An 11,176-nucleotide genomic window follows, 5' to 3' on the forward strand; every position below is an offset into this window, starting at 1 on the left:
GTTTTACTGCCTTGTACTGTCAAACCGAACTAGGTCAATTATTTTTTTTTCATCTTCAAAAAATAAAAAGGAGCCGGAGTCGCCCCCTTTTTTGGCGGCTCCGGCTCCGGCTCCGGCTCCGGGCTATATTGTTTCACGGCTCCGGCTCCGGCTCCGGCTCCGGGCAAAATATGCCGGCTCCGGCGGCTCCGGCTCCGACTCCGGCTCCGGCTCCGCATCCCTGCCTCCAACCCATCTGACGGCGCCCGAGTGAGTGAGTGAAAATGAGGTTTTAAGGCGTCCCTGTCCATTGGACATTCGGCCGCCTGTAAAGAATCGTTTGCTAGAAAAATATCGAATTGCTTGAATTTTGATATTGCAAGTGCTCATTTACTTCAATTAAGTGTGTGAGTTCTAAAATTTTGACCTTTAAAGTGCTCGGTAACGCGTTGTGGGTTTCTTGGGAGGTGAGTGGGATCCTGGGATTTACTTTACCTACTGTTAGAATTAGTTTTACGTTATAGTTACTTTAAAGGGTTGTTAAGATACCGTTTTGTCCTCCATCAAGACAATAAATTCGATTTGGGATTAATTTTGCCATGGTGCCGGCACATGGCCTACTCTTCACGAACTACACCATGGGTTCTTTATCGTGCGGGTTAGGAGGCAATCCCCACACCCCCTCTCACGCCGGGTGTCGCGTTCACCCTACAATGCCGGGTGGTGCATGGGCCTAAATAATTATTGTCTGAAGGACAAGACTGCATGGCCATTTAACAACTTTGAAGAGGTGAAGACCAGTTGGCCTCTCTTAATTTTGAATCTCTCCTGTCTGCGCGCGACTGGCACCAAGCTTGGACCAGCGCACGGCTGAGTGGTGAGGTGAATGTCGGCCGGCGTAACTCGCACCAAGCTTGGACTAGCGCCCGGCTGAGTGGTGTAGTGAGTATCAGCCGGCGTATCTAGCACCAAGCTTGGACCAGCGCACGGTTGAGTGGTGTACTGGGTGTCAGCCGGCGTAACTGGCACCAAGCTTGGACCAGCGCACAGCGGAGCCAGGAGAATTCTCGAGTGTGATTACCGCTAAGTCTACTGTTGAGATGTTGGGCACGGCACTTAACTGTTCGTTTATGTGTGCTTTAGAGTGCTCCTGTTAGCTTAGTGTCTTGTAAATATCTGAAGAGAAGTGCTAATAGCTCTGGGTGTCTGTCACCTAAAAGCTGATCTAAGCTCAACGTTACGTTCTCCTGCCGACAGAAGGCAATGATGTGTTGTCGGTGGAGGTTGAAGTGAGAGCACTCTAGCAGGATGTGTTGAACTGTAGGCACTGTGTTGACATTGCAGAAGGCACAAATGTTATATTGTTGTGGTTCTAGCCATGGTGCGTTGAGTCTGGTGCGTCCGGTTCTAAGTCTGGTGAGCATTACTTCCTTTTGCCTTGTGTTTTGTTTTGAGGTCGCCCAGAAGCCTAATCGGGGTTTGATTGAGTGCATGTGTGCTGGTCCTATCTCGTCCCATGTCGTTTGTCGTAGTTGTTGTATGTGAAGTTCGAGGATGGCCTTGCAGTCGTCTGCCGGGTACTGTATTGCAAGTGGTTCTGCTAGATGCAATGCTTGCTTTGCTAGTTTGTCTGCCTTTTCGTTTCCAGAGATAGAAGCATGTCCAGGAATCCAAAGAAATTTAATATTTCGTTTTTCAGGGATAGAATTTTGAATGCTAGAAATGATGAAATGGGTTGGGCTTGTGGTGTTACTCAGGGCTTGTAAGACTGATTTTGAGTCTGTGCAGATTACTACGTTACTAAGCTTTTCATGGGTACATAATTTGACGGCGAATAAGAGGGCCATGGCCTCAGCTGTGAAAATGGAGAAGTTATCCGGTAAACGTCTGCTTAATTCAAAGTGTGGAGTCGTCAGTGCAAAAGCTACTTTGTGTTCCTGTTTTGAGCCGTCAGTGTACATGAATGTTTTGTTTGGGCGCTGTGCTTTGTATTCGTTAAATTTCGACTGCATTTCTGTTGGTGTGATGTCTGATTTGTTTCCAGAGAAAAGATATTCGATTTTGGGTGGTGCCTTTAGCCAGAAGGGTTTTGCTCGAGGCCTGGGTGCCAGATCCGGTAAAGTAAATTGCAGTTTAGATAAGCAGGTGCTCAACTGATCATTTAGTGATGGGTGTCGTAATCGGGAATGTCTATGACATCCGAGTCTGCTTATCGGCCGGAAGCAGTGTTGCACTGGGTGGTTCGGAGTTGTTTTAACGTTAATGGCATATCGGCAAAGTTGTTGCATGGAGCCCGCCAATCTCTGGCCGTGTCTCGGGAACTGGCCAGTGACGTCATCATCAGCTGATTGTTGCGCAGCGGCCGGGCCCGGTCCGTTCACGTCATTCGGTACCGGGAAAGTGCCGCGCCGCCCGGGCCCGGGGGATGGTCCGTGGTGGAACGATAATATTCAGACTGCAGGGGATATAGCCCGGACACTGCAGGCCGACACCGGAAGGCAGCGTGGATGCGGTCCGGACACCGCAGAGCAGGAAGTCCGAAACCGGATAAGGAGCTAAAAATACAGTCCAACCGATAGTTCAGCCTTATCACAATTCGGAAAATCCAACAACAAACTATTTGCTTTTGTAACAAAATGGTTACACACATCAATTTTGTCACTCATTTTCAGATTTATTGTCCTCATTTATGCGACGTAAGAAAATAGGTTTCTGGTACAGGTAGCTTATAGCTGTAATTTGTGGATGACATCGAGACGGGTTTGTGTGTGGGAGAGAGACGGAGTGTAGAATAGTTCATGCAATTTACGGTGAAATAGAACGACACCATACCGGCGTAGATGCAGTGCCACAAAGAAGCATAGAAAAATGGCTTGTAGTAAAGCGAAAAGGGCATTAAGCCATTGGATAGAAGTTCTTGTGAAGAACCTCGAAGAGATATCGGTATGCATTATCGCAATGTAGCCTATCCCCCCCCCCCCCCAAAGAGACGGTGACGACTACAACTTCATGTAACGTAGATACGGAAAGCAACATGAAGACGCATGAGTTCAGCCGCGTATTAAAGCTCCATCACCCATACACCGGGGGAAGGGAACGGGTTCAGCTACTGTTGCATTGGCTAAATCTCCGAAACCAGTTTAGCTTAGCCACCGCGGAGAGGTGAGGAAACAGTGTTATCACCGCATTTCCGACCGGAAGCATTTTAACTAACTACTTTAAAATTTCCCCCGGAAACATCCATTCGCCTCTCTCCGCTCGGGATTGCTTGTCGCTAAAATTACATTAACATTTACAAACCGCGCAGCCCCGAAGAATACGCGGATGTTATGAATAGCCTGCTTCAAAGGCACAGAGAGTATGAAAAGAAACCAACATCTCCACACGTCTGAAAATACGCCACAAAGAGAAACATTCAGCTCTTCAGATCAATAAACGCTGGCCATCAGCAGGAGATCGCATTGATAAACAGACCGGCTCAGAACTCTGAGCCAAATGGAACGCCACCAAAGCAGAACAAAAACATTGACATTCCTGATTCAGCAGCGTGTGGCATTTGCTCTTGAATGCGAGGAGACATTGCATCAACAGTTCCCATAAAATAACAGAGACAATGTTTCGAAGCTCAAAACGTACCCGGCCTTGTTTTCAGAGAACCTAGTGCTGAAGCCCTGGATAGATGCTGAAATTAAGCGCCATCTACATGCCTTGAAGTTCTCGCCACCGGGTGGCAGCACTTCACAGATATGATTATGTAAACGACAATGATGGGGATTTTCGCACTTCCATTTTTAAGTAAAGACATGGCCTAAATACAACTTCTTATGGCTTAAACATAGTTATTACTTATTACTTCACATATGAACCGGTGAATACCAGTTTCGATCATCAAAAATTCCTCTTCGGTTTTCATAACGACACAGAGCTCGCCCCGAGACAAGACAGGCTGGTGGCCACAGCCACACCCCAGTCGGCTCCTCAGCCCCTCATCACCTACATGATTGAACGCGGAGCCCCCCCCCCTCGCAGCTGTCCCCCCATCACCCACCTTGTTGAGCGCTGCGGTCAGCTGCGGCCCGTCGGCCGGCGCCTTGTACTCGTTGAACATCCGCTCGCACTCTGCCAGCGTGTCTTCTCCGTCCGAGTCGGAGTCGACGTCCGACGGCTGCAGCAGGCCCTCCGGGTACTCCCACATGTCGGGGAGCTCCTCCAGCGCCGAGAGGTCCGGCAGCGGGGAGCCTGGAGACCAGAGGAGGATCAGGACAGGTTAGGTGGACGCGAATTCCAGCAGCATACAGATAGGTCAGATAATAAATGCATTATGGTCTCATTGAAGAATGCCCATTGACTTTGGTCATGCAGAAAACTCACAATAAGCAGTGGCAACACATCTGAATAAATATTAATGGATTTATACAATTGTTTATTTATGCAGTCTTAGGGTCGTGTGTGTAGTAAATATATTATTATTATCCTACCTAGGCTACACTAAACTCAACCATAGAGCGCAGGTGAGCCAAAAATGTTCAACCCGTCTGCCGCCATGACTGACCTGACCCGGAGCGGCCGCCGGTGGAGTCGAAGCTGCTCTTCGCGTGCTGGGACGGGCCCGGCTCCGCCAGGCTGTCAGTGGAGGGACCCGGCCTGGTCGGAGGCTCGCCGGGCCGACCAGCGTCCCGTGAGGATGACCGCTTCATCTCCTTGCTGCCCGAGGAGGAGGACCTGTGACTGTCGCCAGTGGACGACTTGTGACCGGACTTTCCGTCTCGGGTTTTCGATGAACTCGATTTGTCGGGGTCTTTGGAGGAGCTGGACTTGTCTTTGCGGCTGTGAGATGACAAGCGGTGTTCCTTGTCCTTTGACCTCTCCTCACCAGACGAACTGTGATTAGACTTTGACTTGTCTCGATGTCTGTCTGATTTCTCCCCTTCCCGTGACTTGGAGCTGTGAACGCTCTTCCCATCACCTTCTGTTGATGAGCGCAATCTAGACTTGTCTCCGTCCTTCGAGTGAGACTTGTGATGCGTCGAGCTGCTGCGCTTGTCTCGCTCTTTGGAAGACGATCTGTGCTTGTCTCTGTCTTTCGAAGAGCTGTGTTTATCACTTTCTTTGGATGACTTTTGGCTGTCACGATCTTTAGACAATTTGTGTCCATCGCGATCTTTGGTCGAGCTATGCTTTTCTCGCTCCTTAGAGCTGTGCTTGTCCCGTTCCTTAGAGCTGTGTTTGTCTCGCTCTTTGGAAGTATGCTTATCCCGTTCCTTGGATTTGTGTTTGTCCCGTTCCTTGGAGCTGTGTTTGTCCCGTTCTTTGGAGGACCGGTGTTTGTCGCGGTGTTTGCTGTCGTTCCGGGACCGGTCACGCTCCCCGGACGCACGTCCTGAGTCGCTGTGCCGCCGCTTGCTGGGCCGCTCGTCACCCTCGGAGGAGGTGTGCGACCTTTTCCGCGCTGCCAACGCGTTCGTCGGGGGCTCCGACGGGCAGGGTGCAGACCCGTTCACTGTCAGCGCCCGGTCAGCAGTCGACCCGGCACCGTCGGGGTCCGGCTTCACGACCACCGACTCAGATTTCATTGAACTAACGCTAAACCCGTTCGTAGATGAGTATTCACTGTTACCACTACTGACACTTACCTGCTTTGAGTCATCTTTATCCTTATCACTATTTAAATGCCTATCGAGTAAAGCAGCGGAAGTGGGATCCCTAACCACGTCAGCGCTTTTCGTAACACCACACGATGCACCAGCCGGCTCACTAGCAGCGATTGTCCTTCCCTCAGCACTCCGTTGCAACTCAACACCACTCGATTTCTCTGCACCGCTCCCAGCAACTGTGCCCTTCTCCGCAGCGGCAGGAACGCCCGCAACGCTTCCGCCACCATCCCCGGCAGAGTCCGCCTTCCGCGTGGGCCGGTAGACGGGTGCGGAGTCCGCATCCGTCGGCTCCCCTCCCGCCGGTTCGTACGTCTCGTCCCCGTCCGCCCGCGTCGCCGCCGCTCGAAACACCACCGGACGGGCGCGCAGTCTGCGCCGCAGCGTGCTCGTCATCTGGATGGGTTTGCTGCTCTCGGCCATGATTTGCTCCAGCAGGTCAAACTCCTCTGATTCCTTGGAGGTACTCTCCTCAGCCGTCGTCGCCGGAGTTGGGGCAGTCTCAGCGGCCTGTGCGGTCTTAAAGCTCGTCTCCGACTCCTTTGCGGTCTCCCCTGCCGCGCCGGCCGCCAATGTCGCTGCCGACGTTGGCGTCTCGTCTGGCCCGTCATCCTCGTCATCGGAGAAGCGCGGCTCGGCGGTCGATCGGCGGCGCTCCAGGTCTCGTAGCGGAGTGGGCTTGTACGACACAGAGGCGGGGATCGCGAACACGCGGTGCTTGCGGGCCCGTCGCTCCGGCTTCGGTTCCGGCTCCGGCTCCGGCTCCGGTTCCGGCTCCAGCTGGGGCGCAGGTTGGGCCAGAGGAGCGGCGCTCAGACTCGCCGCGATGGCGTCCGTGTTGAGGGCGCCGGCGGCGCCGCTCTGCAGGGCCTCACGCACCGCACGCGACACCATCTCCTGGAGTAGAGTGCTGTCCACGGGCAGGGCAGCAGCTGGGGTGGCTGGCGCCGGGGCAGGGGCTGCCACAGCTGGGGTGACTGTGTTTCCTGGAAGAACACAGGTTGAGCCATATGTTATCAATTATTCATACTCATATGAATTTCATATTGCAAATTATTATGCATGGTGAAATTATTCAAAAGTGGCCTGTTTTATGATACAAAACATGAAGATGCTCCATTATTGCATTGTCCAGATACTTTTTATTCATATAAATTATGATAAAAATACCAATGCAATTTTAAAAGCCATCAGCAGGAGCAAATGGATCAGCATATTTTATAGGCATGAAGTCCTTGGAGGAATAAACTAAAATTGCTTTCAGCTGCATGTTCATGCAACTGCCAAATTGCTAAAATTCCAAACTATTCTAATAATGATCCCATTTAAATAGGTACCTGGTATTGGCTCGACATTTGGTGCAGGTTGCTGAGAAGAGGAGGGAGTTGGCTCTGCCACATGCCGGAAGTGACAGTGTGGTCTTTCACAGAACCCACTCTTGAAGAATGGACAGGTCAGGCTCCTGAAGTATCCACTGCTCGGCAGCATAGCTGAAAAAAAGATCAAAGCATTATCACTTCCACATGTTGCAAACCAGTGATGGCAAATGAAGACCTTCCAAAACAACACATTTATCTAGCACTTCAATTTTCTTATCAATTACTCCTGTCTTGAGTGACCTTTTAAACCCACAAAAAAGCAGAAACAAATGCGTCTCTGTTTAAGCAACTAGGTACTTAATACAATATTTACAAGTCTAAAGGCCTAAGAGGTGACAAAACCATTGGTAGCCTTGATGGAATGCAATGAATGTTTATAATCACAATTCTTATTACCTACCTATTTGCCACACAATAACAAAGTTCATTAGGTATTTGACTACACAGGTATAGTGCATTGAAATATATCAAACATGATGAGATTCGTCATGCAGCCCTTAACCCAAATAAAAGACAAGAAAGTCACATACTGAATGATCTTGTAAAAATGTTTTTGGCAAGCCTTTGAAGAAAGCCATAAAAAACGATGAAATGGAGTTATATAGCCTTGGAAAATGCCTGCATGTGTTGCACAATGTGGATCTTATTCAAATATCATAATTAAAAACATCCGATAGGTACCTAGTCTTCTGAAGAGCTTCCGAAACCATACAAAGAAACCGTCTCAGTCTTGTCCAGTCAGATATGATCTCGCTGCAGTCAATACTAATTCATGTTCAACCAGTATCAATCCCACACTGTATATATATACGGACAATAATCCCGAAAAGCACTCGGATTTGAATATATCTTGCTGAATATATTTTCAGAACAAGGCTTTTATAACTTTCAGAGCTGGCGGACGTGTATGACGCGGGGGGGGGGCCGGCGCGCGCCGTGTTGTGTTTCTCAGCCAAGGTCATCTATTTTCGATGACCAAATTCGGAGCATTTACAACTCCTTTTAGTTCCATGCTGCCATATCAAGAAAAATCCTTTATGAAGTAATAATTGTCCTATAAATGGCAAAAGGATATGTACATAAACAAAACTCAGAAAACGCTGCCGTGGGTGCCATTTCATGTATCATTTCGACCATTCAGTCTTGCATCTCTGCACCTTTTTATGCGCAATTTCAAAAAGTTAACCCGCGCACCGACGGGGGTCTGCGCCAACTTCGCACCGACGGGGGGGGGGGCGGATGACCGCCCCCCCTGAGATCTCGAGAACGAAGCAAGATAGCGACAAGCGGTAAACGGCATCGGATACGCACGGTCAAGATCTACAATTTTTACTAAGGTCATTTTCAGGTCAGGTCAAAGATGACGTCACAGGGGTCGAAAAAGTCAAAATGGCGGCGCTAGATATGGAGAGAGTTTTTCTCGAATAACTTTCGAATTAGTCAAGATAGGAACAAACTAAGGGCATCATCGTAATCCTCTCGTCAATCCGCATCGAATGATATATATATGTTGACCTCGAAAGGTCAAGGTCAAAGGTTGACCTCAGGTCACGTGACCTCGAGGTCATCATGTATATTATTTGATGCGTCTTGACGAGCTGAACACAATGAGACCATCCGCGCGGCTGTATCTTGTTCCTGTACGGAGTTATTGGCAAAAAACCTTTGGTGACCTTTGATGACGTCACATGACCTTACAGCTGCCCAAGAGCAAAACTGACCTCAAGGTAGTGAAGGTTGATCGTATATGAAGTCATGTATGGTATATGGGGCCATTCCGACCCGTTTTAGTGGTAAAAACAGGGAGTTGATTTTTCCCCCATTGACTTATAATGGGGAGGTCGCGAAATTGACCTGACCTTAGGTCACCAATATCAAAATTCCGCGATATACAAATTGTAGCTACTAATGACCTAATAACATCCTGCGACTTTCAAAGGCCTCCGACATCTACTGTAGCTCTGGCACGGTGACAAATTTGCAAAAAAGTGACTTGAGGTTGGGTCATTCAAAGTGACCTGGTGACCTGACCTTGAAAGGTAGGAGGTTCAAACTTGCACACCATGTGTAAAATTGATGAGGGAATAGTCATACCAAATTTCGCCCGCTATTCGCGAAAAACCTCAGGGGGGGGGGGGGCGGATATCCGCCCCCCCCCCGTCGGTGCGCGGGTTAAAGACCAAGTTCAAGACGTTCACGTGCATTTTGAACGTAAGCTTTTTGAATTTGGGTTTTAACTTTTTGAAATAGTGCCTAAAAATGATATAGTCCTCAGATGCCCTAACGGGCTCTTAAATTGACGAGGACCGTTTCAAACGGGAACATGACCTTCTGGTATCGTCTTGAGCCCCTAAGCGAGGGGGGAGTGATGCCAAGACTACTTTACGTGATGCAACTCCCCCTAAGGTTTTTCGCAAATAACGTAAAAACGGCGGCGCATAGCGCCGCCCAAATTTGATATAGCCTCTGGGGCAACCTTTTTGCACCGATCCTGAAAATTTCAAGTTCCCGTCTTTTCAGGTCAGATCACTAGGTCACAAAAAAACGGTACAAGGTCAGGGGAAAATTGGACTAGTTAGTTTAACGGCAACTAAATGAGAGTTATTCGTTGATAGCGTGGGTGCTATGGCACGTAGCGCTACCAAATTTCAGACACGACTTGGGACATCTATTTATCACTTGAACAGGGAGTTTTAGGTTCCAGTAACCTGACGTCAAGTCAAAAGGTCACAAAAACCGATACATTGTCAAAATGGCACTGAAAATGCACTTATTTTGTTAATGGAAACTAGAGTTCTTCATCGATTTGATTCAAAATTGCAGGATATGCTAAGGTCACCGAGTGCCATCATATGCATCCCAGATTTTCAAATTTGGTTGACCTGGGTCCTGAGATCATCTAGAGGTCATGACAATTTTTAACCCGCGCCCAGATGGGGTCTGCCGAGCAACGCGGTCTGATGGGGGGGGGGGCATTTTGGCCCCCCTCAGATCTCGAGAACCACGCAACATAGCGACAAGCAGTAAACGGTGTTGGATAGCCCCAACGGGGAACTACCTTGTGACCCAATTTTATTGACCTCGGTCAAACCGATGACGTCACAGGTCAGGTCAAAGGTCGAATTTTCACCGTTTACAGGCATTTCAAGAAATGCGTTGTAAAATCGAGTAAAATGCATTTCATTGAAAATCATCAATGGGGAAATGTTCTTCAAACACATATTTTGCTATTTGAGGTCAATGATACCAGGTCAGGTCACAGAGGTCAGGTCACTGGGGGGTCACAATATGAAAGTGTCGTGTGATGCATGTTTTATGGTCCATTTTACATGACAAATGCGATTATGTGGGTCAGACAGACTTAAGGGCCAGCTTAGGTCACGTTTTGGTCAAGGTCAGGTCAAGGTCAGGTCAAGGTCAGGTCAAGGTCAGGTCAAGGTCAGGTCAAATTAGGTCAAATTTCAAAGTTGATATTTTTACATAAAATGGGTATCGATTCGATGCAGCTCGTCACGGGGAGTTCAATGGTGGTCTCTGTTTTGCGCTACGAGGTCTAGAATTGCTAAAAATTGAGTTCAAAAATTTGACGTCATCAATTTCTAACAGTTTTTTCGCTATAACTTGGCCAAAAAAGAGGTATCGATCTAAAATTTGGTATGTATATCGAAGAGCGCAGGGACTATCACATATATTCCGGTTTTTTCGAAATTCGAAAATTTTTGGAAATTTTTTGAGTTATTCTAAAAAAAATCATTTTTTTATTTTTGGGGGTCAAAATCCCAAAATTTCGAAAATCGGAGATAGCAGTGTTGTAGCGCCGTCTTTTCTCTCCACAACCACATAAAGAACTTTAAAATTGCTTGTTAACTGTAGAATTGGTGAGCGTTTCAAGATGTCATGTTTTTTGCTCATTTTTACTCGAACATGACCTCAGTTTGACCTCAATAACTCCTGACCTGAGGTGACCTGTGACTTGAAATTTTGTGTGAAGGTGTTAAATTGATGCCCGGTAAGGTACCCAAAATTTGGCGGCGCTGCGCGCCGCCGTTTTCTCGCTATTTAAGAAAAACCACAGGGGGGGGGGCCAAAATGGCCCCCCATCAGGGCGCGGGTTAAGTAAATTTGCCCGAATGTGTCAAGATAAGAGATTTGTGCTTTCTTTTAACG

The 11,176-nt window shown here is 48.3% G+C and overlaps 1 protein-coding gene across 3 annotated transcripts in view; it reads right to left on the minus strand.

Annotated features, from left to right (window-relative positions):
* Positions 1 to 7,959, minus strand: part of LOC122387654 (RNA exonuclease 1 homolog) — a 57,442-nt gene extending 49,483 nt beyond the window's left edge. For 2 of the 3 annotated variants that reach the window (XM_043378024.1, XM_043378022.1), the window contains exons 1-4: positions 7,691 to 7,959; positions 6,968 to 7,120; positions 4,532 to 6,616; positions 4,028 to 4,218 (exon numbers count right to left, since the gene is read on the minus strand). In XM_043378024.1, coding sequence (XP_043233959.1) covers positions 4,028 to 4,218; positions 4,532 to 6,616; positions 6,968 to 7,118 — 2,427 coding nt within the window. In that variant the 5' untranslated portion in view covers positions 7,119 to 7,120; positions 7,691 to 7,959. The remainder of the gene's footprint in view (positions 1 to 4,027; positions 4,219 to 4,531; positions 6,617 to 6,967; positions 7,121 to 7,690) is intronic. The other variant, XM_043378023.1, reaches the window with a different exon arrangement.
* Positions 7,960 to 11,176: the final 3,217 nt, after the last annotated feature.

Source organism: Amphibalanus amphitrite, unplaced genomic scaffold (genome assembly GCF_019059575.1).
Source record: "Amphibalanus amphitrite isolate SeventyFive unplaced genomic scaffold, NRLGWU_Aamphi_draft 000294F_arrow, whole genome shotgun sequence".
In the NCBI taxonomy this organism is placed as follows: Eukaryota; Metazoa; Arthropoda; class Thecostraca; order Balanomorpha; family Balanidae; genus Amphibalanus; species Amphibalanus amphitrite.